Raw genomic sequence first — 18,566 nt, 5'->3', positions numbered from 1 at the left:
CATTCATAGAGGGCCAAAATATGTTTTACTTCTTCAAAGAGCTCCTGCTGGAAACTTTCTCTTCTCCAGTTGTCCAAAATTTTCTGACTCTCAGCAGAGAGAATTCAGAAAAATAGATGTTGATACTATATCTTGGTCACCTGGAAGAATGCGGTGTAATCCATCTTTTGTAATCCAATTTTGTAGTAATTAACAGCTTCAGGGCTTGCATTGTGAATTGTAGTTTCAAAGACTGCATATATAGCATAAATCAAATCTCGACGCATTGGGGATGTGCAACTAACTTGGTTATTGTAGTGTGCCGTGAGATATTAAGGCAAAACATAGTGTATTGCACATGCTACAAAGACCTGATGCTTCCAGTTTATTACATGTATATGATTTCCAAAAATATTTAGTCCATTAAATGTTCAAAGGTATAGGTAGAACATCATATTAAAAGTAGCAACCCTTTCACCCTCCTCCCTCCCCCCTTCCCCTCTGGTTACTGCAATAAACAAAAAATTAAAAAAAAAAAAAAAAAGTAGCAACCCTTTTAAGAAGAGAAATAGTATTTCAGGCCTGGGAAGGAGCTTGGATAATATTTTATATTTGAGGTAACCAGAGGAATTGTCCATGATTTCACGGCCTCCTAGTGATGAGTTAGGAGGAGTATTGGGACCCCCTTAACTCCCGTCTAGACTGAGTCAGTGTAGTGTTTTAGGGCCCACCCAGTTTCATAGCCCGGCACTCACTTGCTCTGCAGTCTTGGTTGGGCAATTTCCTTAATCTCAGACTTTTTATGTGTAAAATGGGGTCAAAAAGAACTACCCTTCAGAACAGTTGTGAGGATTAAATGAGACAAAATGTGTAAAACCCTTCCCAGTGTCTCACCCAAGTCCATGCTAAAAAGGCATTGGTCTTCCTCTAGGTCCTCCTGCCAACTACTCAAGAGGGGAAAAATAGCTGTTTAGTGTTGTGCTTGCCACAGAGTAAGCTAGCAAATATAATTTTTTTGACACTTTTAAGTAAATTACCTCTTATAAGGAACTTTGTGGTTTCCTTCTAAGTTTTAAAATGCTAATTAAATCACTATATTAATAAAACTATAAAATGAATACAAAGTATTTCAAGTTTAAACTTTGATTTTATTTAAATTTTAGTGAGACCAAATATTGTCTGTCTTTTGCAGTGGGAACCACATAGATATGAATCATGGACATACTATATATGACTGACATTGAAATATAATCAGCTTCTGTAATGTCTTTTTAAGGGAAACTTGTTTTAAAAAATATTCTTAGGACAAAATTGTCAGTATAGATATGTTGCATTTTTTGTGAATCGTTAGGAAGTGTAGTATTTTCAATGTGCTAATCTGAAAGGTTTATTGAAAGAGAATGCTTTAAAACTCAAAATGATATAGATAACATTTACCATGAACTTGGTAGTTATTAATGTTTAAATAAAGAATAAAAATTCAAAAGGATATCTATTTGGATTTTTATTGTTTTTGTTTTCCTAAAATTATTAAGATAAATATACATTTTGGGGTGGGATAAATATAAAAAATTGTGAGGTTTTGATTAGGTAGAAGAGGAGGAATAATAGTTCTCATACCCAGGATTAGCTGAAGTTGTTCAGGAAATCAAGAGGGTTTGCAAATGCCCTACCCTACCCGTTACAGCCCTACCCCTGCCATCATTCCCAGTTTCAAATTTCATTTTTCTCCCCAATTCTAACTCATGTGATTACTCACAGCTCAATAATCCTGCCAGAGCACCCCAGGAGTGCTGAACTGATCATGGGATTCTGTTTTACCATGATATAGCGTCAGCAAGTAACTGAGAGACTGTTCTGGCAGTACCCGAGACTAAAAATTACCTTTAGTCTAGGTGATAGGGGTGAGAAATGCTCTTTAAATAGAAAAGAAGTAACAGATTAGGTGAAAATACTTTTAACATATCAAATACAATAAGAGGATTAGTATTCAGCCTATGTAAAGAGCATTTACAAATCAATAAGAAAAAAAAAGCATGGAACACAAACAGGAAATTCACCAAAGAAGTGCAATAACCTCACCAGCATTCAGATAAACACAAAATAAAATAAAATGAGATTGGCAAAACTGAAAGTTTGATAAGATATAGTGTCGATCAAGATGTAGAAAAATGGATTCTCTTCTGGTCAGAGGGCAAATTGATTCAGCCACTTTAAAATGTATTTGTTAAAGTAGGAAATATGTATATCTGAGGGCCCAGCTATTTAATTTCTCCTATCTACTGTAAAAGATCTCTTGCACTTATGCACAATGAGGCATGCATATGTATACTCATTGCAGCATCATTATAATCATGAGAAATTGAAAGCAAACTAAGTGCCCATCAAGGCAGAAGTGCCTAAGTAAACTGTGATGCATGCAGAACATGTAGTACTACTCAATAGTGGTTATAAAGAATGAACTAGAACTGTGTGTGTGGACAAAAAAGAATCTCCATGACAGACAGAAAAAAATTGTAAAACAGCCTTATGATCTGTTTGTTTGTTTGAAAAGAGAAAGAAAGGAAGCATGAGGTAATACTATAGATTTTCTAGAATAGTAGCTTTCAAACTCTTTTGGAAATGACCCTCAATAAGAAACACATTTTATATCACAACTGAGTGAACTCTTACTACATACAATGCACTCTGGAATTTTTCTATCCTTTTCCATTTCATTCCATCCCATCCCATTCCATTCCATTTTTCAAAATGCCATGACCCGTTAAACTGATTTCAGGATTTAGCCATGGTTTGAAAAACACTGTTCTGAAGGTACACACTTCTGTATGTAAATGGATAGAAAAGTGACCGGAAGGCAACACACCAGGCTGATGTCAGAGGTTACTCCTGAGGAGGTGGCTGGTGGGTGGTGGTTCCAGGTAGCCATGAGCCTCTTCTGTAATGCTTGGGTTGTTTTCATGTTTGTTTGCTTGTTTTACAAGGTGCATAATGAAACATTTTTAAATTTATTTTTTAGAGAGTAAGCAATCAAAACTATTTTCAAAAGTCAAGGATTTACTGGGATTGAGAGAGTAGTGGTCAAAGGGTCTTAAGAAAAATAATTTTAAGTTATGTTGCATAATTGAGTAACTCAGAAGACAGGCATCTCAGCTAACTATCTCTGTTTTTGTATTTAGGGCCACAGATGAGCACATTCTTGTGGCAAGGTAGAGTCAAACCTGTGTGATACCCCACTCCAAATGTCGTCACAAATCTAAGAACTCTCTGCCATGCTGTGAGATTGTAACTCGTTACCTATGAATGTTAAGTCCACATATCAAAAACATAAAGTAGTCAACAGAAAAGTGATCAAAAACCAAGCCTTCCAGTTTCAGAAAATGCAGAGTTAATGTTCTGTAGCAACAACATCTGCTTGGCCACATTACAGCCTCTAGTTTTTGATATTGGTCTAGACAGTTATGTTTTAAGAATTATTTCTGTAAGAAGCACCACTGTAGAAAATATGACATATGTACACTTGGCCATTTCTACAGGCTGGAGCAGATACCTCTAGCTCTCTGTTTCCTATTTTCGAGCTACCTTAATTCTTCTCATTTACCTTCAAATTTTTACTCTGAGGGTAATTTATTAAACCTCATCTTAATGATCAAGTAATTGATGCTTAAAAGGAGTTAGACACAGTGCCTAAGGGAGATAGATACTTTAAATTTTAAACATTTAAACGAGGTATTAAGTGCAGACAAACTAGAACTAGATTATTTTTTGTGTGCATTTCTCAACTAACTCAGTAAAGAAACCCATAAAGAAAATAATACTTCTTTAAATGTTATATTTATTTTCTCTTTTGTGTTTTGTGTCCTAAATATAAACATTCATATGCTTATAATAAAACAAGTTGAATCTTTTAATGACCACATTAAATTTTCTCCTTAAATGTTTTGAAAACAAGTTTTTTATGGTAAAATATGCAAGCTTCCTCAGAAAGCGTTTATGTAAAAATCATATTTCAAAATCTTAGCGGTTGCTAAAACAATGATTCTATTCAAATTGAATTTCATATAGGTTCAAGGTTGTATGGAGGGAAGAAAAGAGGGACTTTGGAACTTTTCTTTTAAAAAAGGCAATTGGCAAGAGAAGTATTGTTGCAGAAAGCACACTATAGGTTAAAGGATGGAGGGAGAGAGCAGGGGGTGGGGAAGATAACACACGTCCATATATCTGAAGTCTCTCTTCCATTTTCTCCAGCGTGGATCTGAGGGTGAGAGGAGTCAGAGGTGGGCTTGTGGCTAATCTAGGGGTCAAGGCCATTCCTTTAAATAGCTTTATATTCCTCAAAGTTAAGAATGGACCACTTGTGGCTATGACTTTTGATGCTGGGGAAGCAGCTCACATGCAATTTGACACCAAGCTAGCCTGAAACTGTGAAAGTGGTGTGGCTCTATGATGAGAATTCAGGATAAATTATAAATGTGTCTTGTTTAGACCTGGAGAGAAATCCAGGTGAAAATTATAATTTGTAATAACCAAGGGTTTGAAAGTTATTGATTTCTAAGTAGCTTTTGTTACTTAGAATTTTTTGGGCTTTTTGCTCTGTAAGATTGCCTATTCAGTGTTTGCATTTAGCAGTTTTAATAAAATTAGTTTTAAAATGTGTTATTAAGGGTATTACAATTTTAAAATTTAAGAACTAATAGCTTCTTCACTGCACATATCTGAAGCTCAGCTTTTCAATAGCCACAGTATCCAAGGCACCGCCAGTATCCTGGTGGCAGCCTGATGTAATTGCAGGCGAATATCTAAGTGATAAATAGTCTTTCAGATGTTGTGATAGGTAATGTCATTATGTTACTTAGACATCTGAGCAGTAAAGGGAAGGAATTGTGCAGCCCATATCATAAAATATCGAAGTGTTACAGGGTCTCTGCATATTGTCTCATTGGTAGGATGAGGGTCTTTGCTTTAAAAAAAAATTTTTTTTCAGAATTTTACCCTATCTTCCACTAATATCACCTTTGAAAGAGAAAACCAGAGTCTTGACTAATGGCAGAATTTATCATCCACAGCATCTGCAGGGATTGCTGTGTCCCAGAGGAAAGTACGTCAGATCAGTGATCCTATTCAGCAGATCTTAATTCAGCTGCACAAAATCATCTACATCACGCAGGTCAGTGTGCTAGGTTTTGATTTCCTTTTCATCTTAAACGCAAGTTTGGTGCTAATATTGCTGAAGAACTTTGTGCAATTTTCAGTCAGAATGAATGCTTCCTCTCCAACTACAAATGTTTGGGAACACTTTGGCTTAGCAGCAGAGCTAGGAAGGTAGTAGGATAAAAAAAGCAAATATGTCAGATTTTTCTATGACTTCTAACCTGCTCTTTCACTGCTAATGCCCAACCAAAACCAAACTTCAATACAAGTGGCCCTTCACTGTGGGGGTGAAAGTAGGGACACTGCTGGGCTTCTGAAGCAGCTTCACTACAGGAAAGAAAGGAAAGTAGTGCCAACTCACTAACCCTGAGGATGCTGGGTTAAAACCAGGACCTCTCAGAGAAATGAAAACTAAAAGCACACAAAATCCAGGATTATTTCTAAATCTCAGTGACTCTTAGGCATTTGGGAAGCAATCAATATTTAAAAATGGCTATTAATTATTATCATTTTTTTTGTGTGTGTGAGGGAGATCAGCCCTGAGCTAACATCCATGCTAATCCTCCTCTTTTTTTGCTGAGGAAGACCGGCTCTGAGCTAATATCTATTGCCAGTCCTCCTCCTTTTTTTCCCCAAAGCCCCCCGGTAGATAGTTGTACGTCATAGTTGCACATCCTTCTAGTTGCTGTATGTGGGACACGGCCTCAGCATGGCCGGAGAAGCAGTGCGTCGATGCGCGCCCGGGATCCGAACCCGGGCCACCAGTAGTGGAGCACGGGCGCTTAACCGCTAAGCCACCGGGCCGGCCCAAAAAATGGCTGTTAATTATTTATAGAAATCAGTCTAATGATAAGTAACTTAACTTAAATGTTCATTTACCAAAGGTATGCACTCTTAATAAGAAAAGAAATTTTTGTAGGTAAAGAAGTGTAGACGTTTGGACAAGAAAGTAACAATTATTTTGAAGTTTAAGATTGCATGTCTTATGCAGTTCATTCATTCATTTATTCATTCATTTGACATATAATTATTACGTGCCTATTACGTGCCAACCACTATCCTAAACACTTGAGACGTATCAGTGAGCAAAACACATAAACATTCCCTCACCCTAAGATCCGGAGAACCAATGTGAGGATTCCGTCCCTGCCAAGATGGCAATCTCACTTACACATTCAGGTACTAGAAAGAAGTACCACCAAGTCAGTATACCGGTTGAGCCCACTGTAAGTCAAACTTGGGCTAATACACCTACCTCCCAAAAAGCAAACGGACAAACAAACAAGCAAAAACCCATTTTGATTGGTGTGCCACAGCACCATTATAAGACTCTAGGAATTAGTGTCAGTTTACAACCCGTGTCCAGTATTCCCTGCAAGGCTGTGTGTGTCCTCCTCCCTTGTGAACAGTTGCTCTAGTAAATGGCTGCAGGTCTCTCTGGGGATGGCTTGGAGGAAAATTTATACTGTGTACTTATAGCAATGTTTCAGGGCCTTTCCTCAAGGGACCCAGGCTTTCCCAAGGAACTTTGGGTCGTTGAATTGATTGAGGTCTGGAAACTCTGTGGGAGGCTATGACTCTCCACTGGGGCAACAACAACTCAAGTCAGTTTTGTCTCCCAGACCTAGAGTTTCTTTTCTGTTATACAGATTAAGGAATACTCGAGGAGGTTGGCCACCGATTTCCTTTCCAGGAACACCCTAATCAATTCACCACCACCAAAGATCTCTGTGGACCAAGGCATTCTAGTTAGCAGAACATGGCTGCTGCCCTTTATGGTAAATGCTCCCAACCTGTCACTCGTGGTCACGTGCTGCCACTTGGCCTCTGCTTCTCTGGGATCATGTGATCCCCATTGGAATCACGGACTTGCAGGGTCATGCCTGGACTACAAAGGAGAAAAACCAGAGAGGTTTTCGGGGATGCTGGTGCTCCCCTCTCCAATGTATTGCTCAATGCCTTAGTGAAAGGAGTGGCGTCTGAGTGTTCTTGCCGAACGTAATTGGGGAGTGAGTGCGCAAGTCACACGTGGTAAAGCCACCCCAATGTTCCTGTCTCTCCAAGCCTTTTAATTCCCTCCTCCACGTGCTAGGGAAGTTCTGGCATTTTACCCTCATTAAATGTAAGCCACCATTGAGTCCAAGTTTTAGTACACGAACCAATTAAGCTGCTACCTCCAGCTGCATGAACTAACACATTAAATCTAGAATCTTTAGTGAGTGCACCCATATCAATGAATTCAACCTGATCTAGTGCTATATTTCACCCTTCTTGGCCTAATACTCTTGGAATCCACTCCTGCACATGTTCCATGTTCTCTGAGTTACTGCTGATATGTAATAGCAAAGTCTTGCAGTTCTTTTGATGTGTACACTATTTCCTCCTGGGTCATAAGGTGCACCAACTCTCCTGGATCATATTGAAATATGACCCTAGTTATGGAGTTGACCCTCATTGTTAGGTCAAGTTGGGTCATAATTTGGAATTAAGAGGAGTAAGCATCCCTGTTTAAGATATCACCCCCTATCTGTCTCAGATGAGGTTAGTATAGAGTTTCATGCAAAGGAAGGCTTGTCTTTTCAGACACAGGGTGACAAGCTACTGGCAATGATGCCTCAGAGTTACTTGAGTTTCAAGATTGTCAATTTTATCTGGATCTGACAAGATGTTCCTATTTCAAGTTTTAGGATCTTATTCTTTTTTTCTGGCTTTAACGCGAGAAACTTGGCAAAGTGTTCATTCAACTGACGTTGTAATTTAGCAACTTGTCCAATTAAATTTGTGTTTGATTATCAGCCACATCAGTGCTGTGGCAGCAAGAAATAACAGATTATTTTAGGGCTGTCATGGAATCTTTCTGGGTCTCAGACCATGACTTGCACTGAGAATTAAAGGACCCAAGCTTGTCATTTTCTTTCTGTAAGTGACCAGTGCACCCTGAAGATCCATCCCACACCGTGGCCCTCGTAGTCTTCATACTGTCTCTAAAAGTCAAGTGCAGCAGCCACTCGGGCTTCCAGGGCGCTCACTTCAGTTGGCTCCTCATCCAGGTGATAATCTGAGTAATTGTGATGCCATTGCATGCTGTGGATTACCAGCATCCTATGTCTTATTGGTGGAAAACTTAGCACTGGGCTCAGTTCCAAGGGCACAATCAAACCAATTCCCAAATCCCATTGGTATGGGTCCTTCTCCTGGAAATCCCTGGAACCAAATCTGTATCAGTGAGGGTCCAATCCGGAGATAGAAACCACACAGTAATTTCAACATGCGGGTTTAATATGAAGAATTGTTAACTCTAACAGTGTATTATCTACTAAGGAGGGGAAGAGAAATCTAAAGAATATCAGAAGAGCAAATAGGGAAGTGACTACTTATGGGGCTAAGGCAAAACATCAAGAAAGGAACAAAATAGAAGAAGATACCCCCACCTGGCCTGAGGTCCAGACCTCACTGGAAAGGTCTGAGGAATCTGCTGAGGTGCTGTGTCGGGGAGACTTGTAGGGAAGCCTCCCTCTTGGGATTGGGGCAAGCTATCTATGGTGAGGTGCCATGGAACTTGCTGGAAATCAGCGCCTGAGGGTGGTGTGCTGGGAAGTGCCCTCTATAGGACCGGGGAAGGCTGCTCCATGGACCTCTCTGGGAAGCCACCTGCAGTATTGGTGCCACTGAATCTGGCAGGGGGTGGGCACCACTAGGGGTCCACATTGGTGCTGACTGCTCAGTGCTGCAGGACTGAGGCAAGGCAGGAGCATCACTGGAGCCAGAAAAACAAGCTCCATCCTCCTCCGGTGTCCCTCCAGTGCCCTCTACTGATGGAGCTGAACATCCTGCCGGCTGGCAGCGGAGAAATATCCAGAGTCACAAGCAGGACAACAAAGGGTGGATTTGGAGCTGAGTGGCAATAAATTGACAACCGGCACACTTAGCCTGGGGAGTGTAGCCTGGCTCTGATCTATCATGTTTTTTCCCCAAATCTAGTATTCTTTTCCATCATCCTGAGGGATAGCCTTTGAGACTCAAGAGGCTAAAATTGATTATTTTTTTCTCCATTTTCTGCTGTCATACTTTCTCTTAGGCAATCCCATAGACTTATATACCTGATTAAATGAAAGATGGTGAAGGGGCACAGGGAAATGTGAGGGAGAGAAGCTTGGTTAATAAATCAAAATATAATCTGCTATATCTCTATTGAGTAAAGATATATTCAAAATTGCATTCCATGTAAATATTGATATAGAAATATGGGGAAAGCATTTTTAACTTTAGTGTTATGGAAATAGCTTTAAATAGCTTATTGGTTACCTCAATGATTAACTACTAAATTAGGAGAAAATATCCTTTGAAATTTAAACATAGTTTCCACCTGCCTGTCTTGCTTATTTTTATATAATAAAAAACTTTTTAATGGATGTATTCCATTTCTTTATTGGATTTCAAAGTACTTTAAAGCAAGAATGCTACTATTATAAATATCTTATTATTGTGCTTTTATGCTGCTGGCATAACAAATGATTTCATATTTTTTGAGAAGATGGCATTCCTTGCTACAAGTTCAGATATAACCATTGTGGTTTTTAAAATGTATTTCCAGAATACTTTAACGTTTATGACACTGCACATAGTAAGGAATGATTCCCCTTTGGGGAACTTTAAATCACGGTGCTGACCAAAGTCAATGCCTTTCAAATAAAGGAGATAAATAGAAGTCTAAAGAGTATACTAGTGTATTTGCTATAGGTTAAAGACCAAGATCAGCTTTCTCTCTCTGCTAATTGCAAAGGAAAACTGCTGAAAGTAAAACAGAATTGAGAAAACAAACACAAACAAAAAACTCTTCTTGTTCACGTATATATCTACTAGTCAAACTCTCACAGACTTATGCTGTGGCAGCCTCCCTGGATTGCAGGGCCAGATCCCTCCTGACAACCAACAGATGACCTGAAAGGGAAAACTGCTTACTTTTGACCAGTGGTGGCCTTTCCCATCCAGTTTTCATGGAGACAGATCTGTGGAAATCATCTAAAAGCAACTATTTTAAAAGCCAGAATGTTAAAATCCTTACCCTGCCTTCAATACTTTGACATCTGTTTTCGTCAAAACTGAGATGGTAATCTTAAGACAGCAAGCTCAGAGGGAAATCAGTGGTTCATTTCCATTGCTGGAAACCACAATCGATCTTCGGGCATATAAGGTGACCAGAGTACATCTGTTCCCTTTTAGTATGAGTCCTTATGTCTTGCTTAGGTAAGACCTGCATAGCCAACTTAAGCTTGGATGTAACTCCATACTTAAGATTTGATTGTTTTGTTAAATAAATGTTTTGAAAATTAGCATATAGCAACTTAACATCTGTCTCCTAGAGAACAGATGGGCAGTTTGCTTGGAGCTCCTTTGGATTGCCATCTTAACACCCACAATTGTTGCCAACAGCGCAAAAAAATGTGGTTGGGAATAGCAATATGCTGTCCTCAGATGAAAGTTGTACTACTGAATGTCATCAGTGAAACATACTTTTTTTCTCAGCAGTGGTGATGGAGGAAAATAGAACCATTCATACCCTCTTATCTGGATCTCCTGGTTCTTAATGGCAGGGGGGACAGATTAAATAGAATTTAGGGTAAAGCTGTGTTTCTCAAGTAGACTCATGTGTTCAGGGTTTGTAAATTCTAGGAGAATTTTTACATTTTGTGATTTATGATGATAATAATCTTTGAACATTTTACGTTAGCATTTAGGGAAATCTCCCTTAAGCAGTAATATGTCAAAATAACTTTTTTAATAGAAGAGATATTATTTCAATGACTATCAAAGGGGACCACATGGACCACTGATGGTCTGCCAGTGTATTCTTGGAGATACTAGAGAATGTAGTTCTTTAGAAAGAATCCATATATTATGAAAATTTTAGAAAACCTACTATAAACATACATATCAGATTTCATTTTTTTCTTTTGTTACTTTGTTTGGTGTAGTAAAAACAAGCAAATGAAAACTAAGCTTTTAGATGTGTGATGTTGAGGGAGTCATTGTCTTTTTTAGAATCAGTTTCTTCATTAGTAAATTTCAGATAGCTTATGGGACTATTGTGATAAAGGATATAAAGTATGTGAAGTGTTTATGAATGATAAAGTGCTATACTACAGTAATGCTAGTGGTGGTGTCTGCTCTACAGTAGTGGTGGTGCTAGAAGACTCACTACCTCAGAAAGTATCCCGGCATGTTGCATAATGTCTTTAAGCTCTGATTTCCTCACCTGTAAAATAGTACCTGCTTTATAAGTTTGTTGTAGGGAAAAAAGTGACATAATACACATAAAGGAGTCATCATAGTGCCTGGCACATATAAATCATAGGTGTTAATATTCTATTCTTAGTATTATAGTCCTTATATATAATATATTTTTATACTTACATCATCTGCTCTTAAACTATGCATGAGTTGTCATTCTATGCAAAATTTTAAATTCTTCCATGAAAATTTTAAAGATGGAGTTTTGTCCAAAGTGGTAATTATTGTAATAAGATACAATAGCTTTCTGATGCTGCCCTGTGTATGAATCTTAAATTGACTTACTCAAGAAAGTTTTTATGAGAATTAAATTCAAACCATCAGGAGCAGTAAAAGCAATTCTAAGTTAACTAGATACCAAGTTAAATGAATAGCAAGGAGTTTAAGACTAGTATCTGAATTAGTAATCTAATACTCATAGCTGCCAGTACTGGGGTAGGTGCCTTTGAAGGAATCTATGGACCCACTGATACTTCACATCTTTAAAAGTTTGCTGTAGCAGGCAATTAGGTACATCAGAAAGGGCTTGCTGGCTTTCCCTTGACAGTTGGAATCTTGCTGGGCAGCAGCTAGATGGTCCTGGCCAACACTGCCCTCTGGTGTTTGATTTAGGGAAGTGGCAATTTCTGGTGGGTAACAGTAGGGAATTATAAAACCCCAAGAGGTATCTCTAGGCACTTTTCCCATCCCTTCTCCACTCCAACCCATCCACTTGCTAGGAAAGTATGCACGTGCCCCTCCCCTTCATTGTCTGGTCCTACTTTAAGTTAAATTCATTTTACTTTTGCTAATCTCTCACGCACATATGTATCATTTATACTCATTTTCCTTCTCATCTGTCTTCCAATTATTTTCTCATTGATGCTGAGAAATTTCTCTGTCTCTCTACATTTCTTGATTTCTCCTTTTCATTCCATGTGAAAGGACAACAATAAGTATGGCTATTTGCTGGGGATAGGAGGTAGTAACCACATCTGAACCTTTCAAAGCATACCGAAGAGCTTCAGAATCTCCGATCTTACTTCTGATTAAACCTACTTTGAGTCAAGCAAAGTCAAAGGATTGACTAGCATTAAAAATGCATTTTTGAAACTTTTTCCAACTGCATTGTTTTTCCATTTTATATCATTACAGTGCTTCATAATGTGTCCCATATTCTATTGTGTTTGGGCTGATGAACAGTTTTTCTTTGGCTATAAAATCAGCTGTTGTGAGCCCCTGTAGATCCTATTCATTGCTCTATTATTACCTTTTATATATCCCTCTGTTTCATGAAACTTGAATAATATATGTTCCTTATATTAGTCGAGATAACGGTAAGTTATACTGCACTGACAGATACACCCTGAAATCTCTTGGCTTTACACAGTAGAGGTTTATTTCTCACTCAGCTAAAGTTGGACAGGTCAGGCGGCTGTCCTCCATCTTGCGGCTCTGCTACCTGGAATAGGTGGACTCCAGGCTCCTTGCCCTAGGCGAGGGCAGGGATGGAAGAAGAACACTGGCTTTGAGTGGCCTCATTCTCAGAGTGACACACATCATTTTCATTGGCCAAAAGTAGTCACATGGCACCAAACCAAAACTGTGAGAGTATAGAAAAATGGAGTGGGAGTGGGGTAATAATGGTCTCTGCCACATTTTCTTTTGATCTGAGCTTTGAACTATATTCTTGTTTTTTTTTTTCATCTTAAGAGCGCCTCCTGCCACATTTTCCTTCCCACTTAGCAATATTTTTTCATAGTGATTCCTTTTCCTCTCCTTCCAAGTTCTCTCCATATTTTTTTTTTTTTTTTTTTTTTTTGTGAGGAGGACCAGCCCTGAGCTAACATCCAATGCCAATCCTCCTCTTTTTTGCTGAGGAAGACTGGCCCTGGGCTAACATCCATGCCCATCTTCCTCTACTTTATATGGGACGCCGCCACAGCATGGCTTAACAAGCGGTGCGTCGGTGCACACCCGGGATCCGAAGCGGCGAACCCCGGGCCGCCGCAGCGGAACGTGCGCACTTAACCGCTTGCGCCACGGGGCCGGCCCCCCCTCCATATTTTAAAGAAACCAAACATTACTTCCGCTCAGGCTCCTTATCATTCTGACCCTATTTCTTTTCTCTGTTATCCTTCTCCCAAACTTCACTTCATCCCTCTGTGCTTTTCATGGCCTTTGATTTCCTTGTATAAATCCAGCCTGCAAAGTACCACAAAATCAATTTTTTGAAATCCCATTTTCATCCAATCACCATATTTTCTAAGATTCTGCAGTGACTTCCTACTACTTACTTATTAAATCGAACTTATCCTGGCCCGACCCTAAGATGTGCTAATTCATTCTCTCTTTCTTCTTGATAAGTTGATCCCTACAGTCTGATCTCTCTGCAGCTGTATATTCAGGAACACTCACAGGCAGGCATCTGACTCTGTATTAATGCAGATACATATTTCCTGGTCCAAAGCATCAGATCCTTCAGGATGAGGGCCATGGTTAGAGTGTTTAGCATGTTTCTGTGCATGACACAAGCACCTAAACATCTGATAGGATGCATCCTTCCTTGTCAAGTCTGTTCTTTACAAAATTCAATTTATATTTGTAATTAATATATCATTTAATTGTTATATGAAAAATAATATCAATAAAATGAAAGAACAGTAAGATAAATGGAACTAACCTTTTAGCAGAGTAATATATTTCTTCTGGATTGTAGAATGAAAAATTATAACATCAAGTCATGCTATTTGGAGTAAAATTTAAATTCATATTTAGTCCTGTTGAGTGAATATTGTTACACTGACCCTCAGTAAATGCTTCTAGGGAGCCAACTGTGCAGTGTGACCCATTTACTTATAATGATTGTTTTCTCATTTTATGCAGCTTCCTCCAGCCTTGCACCACAATTTGAAAAGAAGGGTTATAGAGAGATTCAAGAAATCCCTCTTCAGCCAGCAGAGTAACCCTTGTAATTTGAAATCTGAAATTAAAAAGGTATGGTATTCTGCATATAGAAATTCCTTTTTGGCTAACAAAAACACATTGTAAGAGTTAAATTTTATACCTTCTTTGCTTTGTATTTTAAGCTCTGTTCTCTGTTAAAGGATATTATCATTTTCTATCTTAGTCCATTCGGGCTGCTATAACAAAAATACCATAAACTGGGGAGCATATAAACAGCAGAAGTTTATCGCTCATGGTTCTGGAAGCTGCAAGTCCTAGATCAGGCTGCCAACGTGGTCGGGTCTGGTGAGGACCCTCTTCCGGGATGCAGACTGCTGACTTCTCGCTGTATCTGTGCATGATGGAGGAGGCAAGGGAGCTCTCTCAGTCCTCTTTTCTAAGAACACTTATATAAGGGCTACCTCCTTATGACCTCGTCACCTCCCAAAGGTCCCACCCCCTGATACCATCAGCTTGGAAGGTAGGTTTTGACATATGAATTTGGGGGAACACAAACATTGAGACCACACCACTGCTTAGGATACTAAATCCAGGATATGTCTTTGCCTCTAATTTTCTCACCTTTATTTCTGAAGCCATCATTCTCAGAAGACTAACAGAAAGTTCTTTCAGAATTAATGCATGTTTTCCTAAGAATAAATATTATTAAATATCTTTAATTTAAATATATACATATATTTTAGCCTTTTTTGGAGACCTCTATTTCAATCTTCTATTAGAATATTCTTCAGCAAGTCCCTAAATTGATCTTTGCCACTGTGAACAAGCCATTTAGCCCTCTGAGGTGGTGATTTCTATCACCTATGAAGGTGGAATGAACTATTTCTAACTTCTTTCTGTCTTCAATACTCTACAGTCTCCTAGACTTCGGGTGCTAGTAAATATTTCTATTTATATGTAAAGAAACCAAGTCACAAAGAAGTTAAATCAACCAGATAGAAAGAGAATTATTTATCTCTGGTTAACACAGCTTGGTGACAGGAAATCCTTTTGTCCTGGTTGGTAGCCATTTTGATACAGCCCTTGGAGGTGGTCACAAGCTCCCATTCCCCTGTCCCTGAAAGACCCAAGGCCCAGGCAATTTGGGTCCACCTGGGTAAAGATGCTTGGTCCGACTCCAATTTTATATACTTTTTTGAAGTTTCATCATATACTTAAACTTTGGTGCAGTCGTGCTGCCAATGAACTTTTTCTTTAAGATTTCCATTTTTCTTTAAGATTTCCATTTTTCTTTAACATATCCAATCTTAAGTGTAAATATACTCATGGTTCAGGTAGTGGGATGGGCTCTTTGATAAGAAATGCGAACAGTATGTTTTTGCTTTGTTGCCTTACATCAGTGCTGTCTGCACATCACAAACAGAAGACAGAAAAAAAAGACACAGCTGCAGGTAAACAAAACATAAACCCCACCTCGTCAGAGATTAGAGAGCAAAATTTCTTTCGTGGGTTGTGTTGGCGAGGAAGGCCAAGAAACAAAGCTGGGGAGATCAAAGGAGAAGTGGAGGAGCCCTCAGATGTTTATTTCATGATATTTACACATTGCATCATGAATACCAAGAAATATGGTTTAAAAAGACAGAAGCTCAAATCTCCCGTGAAAAGATTACATGTGGCTGGGTTTTTGTATTCTTGTTGAAATGATATTCAGAATAATCCACTTTGCACACAAATTTATTTTAACAGAAACCCTAGCTTTATGAGATGAATGTTCCTGCTGCAAACTGTCTGATGCACAAAGGTGGCTGTGACTCTTCCTCTACTCAGTAATTTTCCATCAGTGTGTGTCCCTAAAGCAAATAGTTTTTTCTGTTATTACTTAGGTTTTCAGTATTGCATCCCTTCTTTGCTGTCTTTCTTTTCTCTCCCAATAGAAAAGAGATTTCCTTTTGTCCAATTGCGCCCCCCACCCTTGTCTGCCTTCCTCTGTGTAGTGGCAGCCTCTCTCACTAGAGCAGCTACCTTCTGTTCTTGGTCTGGGGAAGTAAGAACAGGGTTTGATGGGTGGTAGAGGGCGTGCAGGGAGCATGGGTGAGGGAAGCCGAGGGGGCATAGATTCATCCTTATTTTCAACCTGCTTAAGAGGCAGATTAAATTCTCCTGTGAAGAATGCCATGGTCCCCTACTCTGATATTATAAGCTTGTGGTGGTTCACACCATCATGGCATATACCCTCCTGATCAGGGAGGCAGGCCTCGCTCCTGTGTGCTAAAGAAATCTTCAGCCTGGGATATTAACATGTTGCCTATTCTTCACTACTGAACTGAGAAACTAGCTCCTCCATAAAAACCTTCCTTAATTTTCCTTGTCCAGAGTTAATCTCCCCTTTCTCTCTGCTTCAATCACTTTTTCACTCATGTTGTTGTGTTTTAAATAGCTTTTTGTCTGCTTTACATTTCTGTTTCTCCCAAAGGCAGTGAGTGTGTCTTATTCATCTTTGATTCACCAGGGTCTTACACAGTGCCTGGCCATAGTAGATGCTTCAGTATAGTTATCGAATATGGAATATGTTCTATACGGACATATACATTCTGTGTAATACATTTGATATTGGTTGTGTTCTTTATTGATATATATATAGAGAGAGATGTAACATACTCATCTGTTTTTATATAAAAATAGAAAGGTCTTCCTGCCCCCATCTAAACCTAAGTCAGAAGAGTTTGTGACCTCTGTTTTTCCCCTTTTCTGACATAATCTTCTGTTAGCGACAATTTTTGTTCAGAAATGGATTGTTCATCCCATGTATAATCTTAGAGGAGTGGCCAATTAGCCTTTGACTGACACAGTTGCCCACCCCAGGGCCATGGAAGCAGTAAGTGGTGACAGCACATAAAGCACATTTGATTTTCACCTTCCCCTCTGAAACTTCTCCTGACATCCGGGGACTCCACGTCTCGGTTTGAAGGAGTCATTATGGGATGATTGTGTCTACTTATTAATGGCCTAAGACTCAGCAGGATATTTAGAGGAGTCAAAAAATGGAAAAGCCCTTTTCTAAGAAATTAAGCTTTATTTATAACTCACCTAAGGTAGTCTTCAGTCCAGTCTGCTCAACCTTGGCTAGAAATGTGGAGAAAATAAAGCATCTGAGTAATTGTGCATGTGTCTTTGGGAACTAGGATTTTCAACAGAGGAGAAAGGAGAAACAGAAATAAGATAGCAGATATTAATTCACATTGGAATTGGAAGGATCAATATGAATGAGTATGAATTCATGATAAATCTTATTAAAAACATACATATTTTCTAATATTTTCACTAAAATGGTCTAGAAACTGAGCAAGTAGCAATGAACTTTCTTAGAACCCACTGCTCCTTGGAAATATAGCCAATTTTAGCTCTAGAGCAAGAACTGGATGAGATTAGACTGGAATATCTTGACATAACAGATCTAATAGGGAGGATGCTCTCAAGGACTACTGGGGGTGTGTCAAAAGGACTCAGGAGCCAACTTAAAGAGGTTCCCACTGGAGCCAGTTATCTATTGGATAATTAGAGCATCAATAAGAATACTAACCACGATGGGTTGAAAGCATTAACTAATGTTTAAATCCAAGAGTTCATGATGGTAAAAAAAAAAAAAAAAATCCCTTTGGAGGATGCTAAGTAATGAAGTCATTATTTTGAAAATTGTTTACAAAAGGAAAGAATCAAAATTTATTCTGCCTTTCCTTTATGAATTCTATCTTAGAGTGACTAAATTGATGAGGAAAAAGTTTCTCCTGATAGAAGTACTTCAGCTAATAAGTACCAAAGGAATAAAAAATATTGCCATTTTGCAGCTCCTAATGAAATAATGGATCTAGACAGGATCACCAGTGGCTGCTAACATCACCAAAAGAGGGACGACCAGACACTCTGTGCCTCCTCATGGAAGCATGCAGCACTGTCTGTGAAGTATACTTGCTAAAAACTTGAATCTGCATCTTCAAGCCTCTCGATTAGAAGTGAGCAAACTACAGTCCTGAGGTTAATCTGGCCTGCTGCCTGTTTTTGTAAATAAAGTTTTATTGGAACACAACCACATAGATTCACTTACATTTGCATTGTCTATGGTTGCTTTCACCTTAAAGGCACAGTTAAGCAGCTGTGACAGAGACCGTATGGCCTACAAATCTGAAAATATTTACCATCTGACCCTTTACAGAAAAAGTTTGCCAATCCCTGCACTAGGTCTAGCTACCCATTTGTAGCAA

The 18,566-nt window shown here is 38.9% G+C and overlaps 1 protein-coding gene across 8 annotated transcripts in view; it reads left to right on the top strand.

The window, feature by feature from the left end:
* Positions 1-18,566, top strand: part of NEK10 (NIMA related kinase 10) — a 225,098-nt gene that overhangs the window by 187,069 nt on the left and 19,463 nt on the right. For 6 of the 8 annotated variants that reach the window (XM_087430638.1, XM_087430634.1, XM_087430635.1 and 3 more), the window contains 2 exons: positions 5,046-5,146; positions 14,287-14,397. In XM_087430638.1, the coding sequence (XP_087286764.1) occupies positions 5,046-5,146; positions 14,287-14,397 (212 nt within the window). Of the gene's footprint in view, positions 1-3,158; positions 3,189-5,045; positions 5,147-14,286; positions 14,398-18,566 lie in introns of all 8 variants that reach the window. The other 2 variants (XM_087430637.1, XM_087430642.1) reach the window with 1 other exon arrangement.

Source organism: Ceratotherium simum, chromosome 5, assembly GCF_057802395.1.
Source record: "Ceratotherium simum simum isolate JZ-2026a chromosome 5, ASM5780239v1, whole genome shotgun sequence".
Taxonomy (NCBI): Eukaryota; Metazoa; Chordata; class Mammalia; order Perissodactyla; family Rhinocerotidae; genus Ceratotherium; species Ceratotherium simum.
Note: the sequence above shows the minus strand (reverse complement) of the source record. Positions and strands in the feature narration are given on the sequence as shown.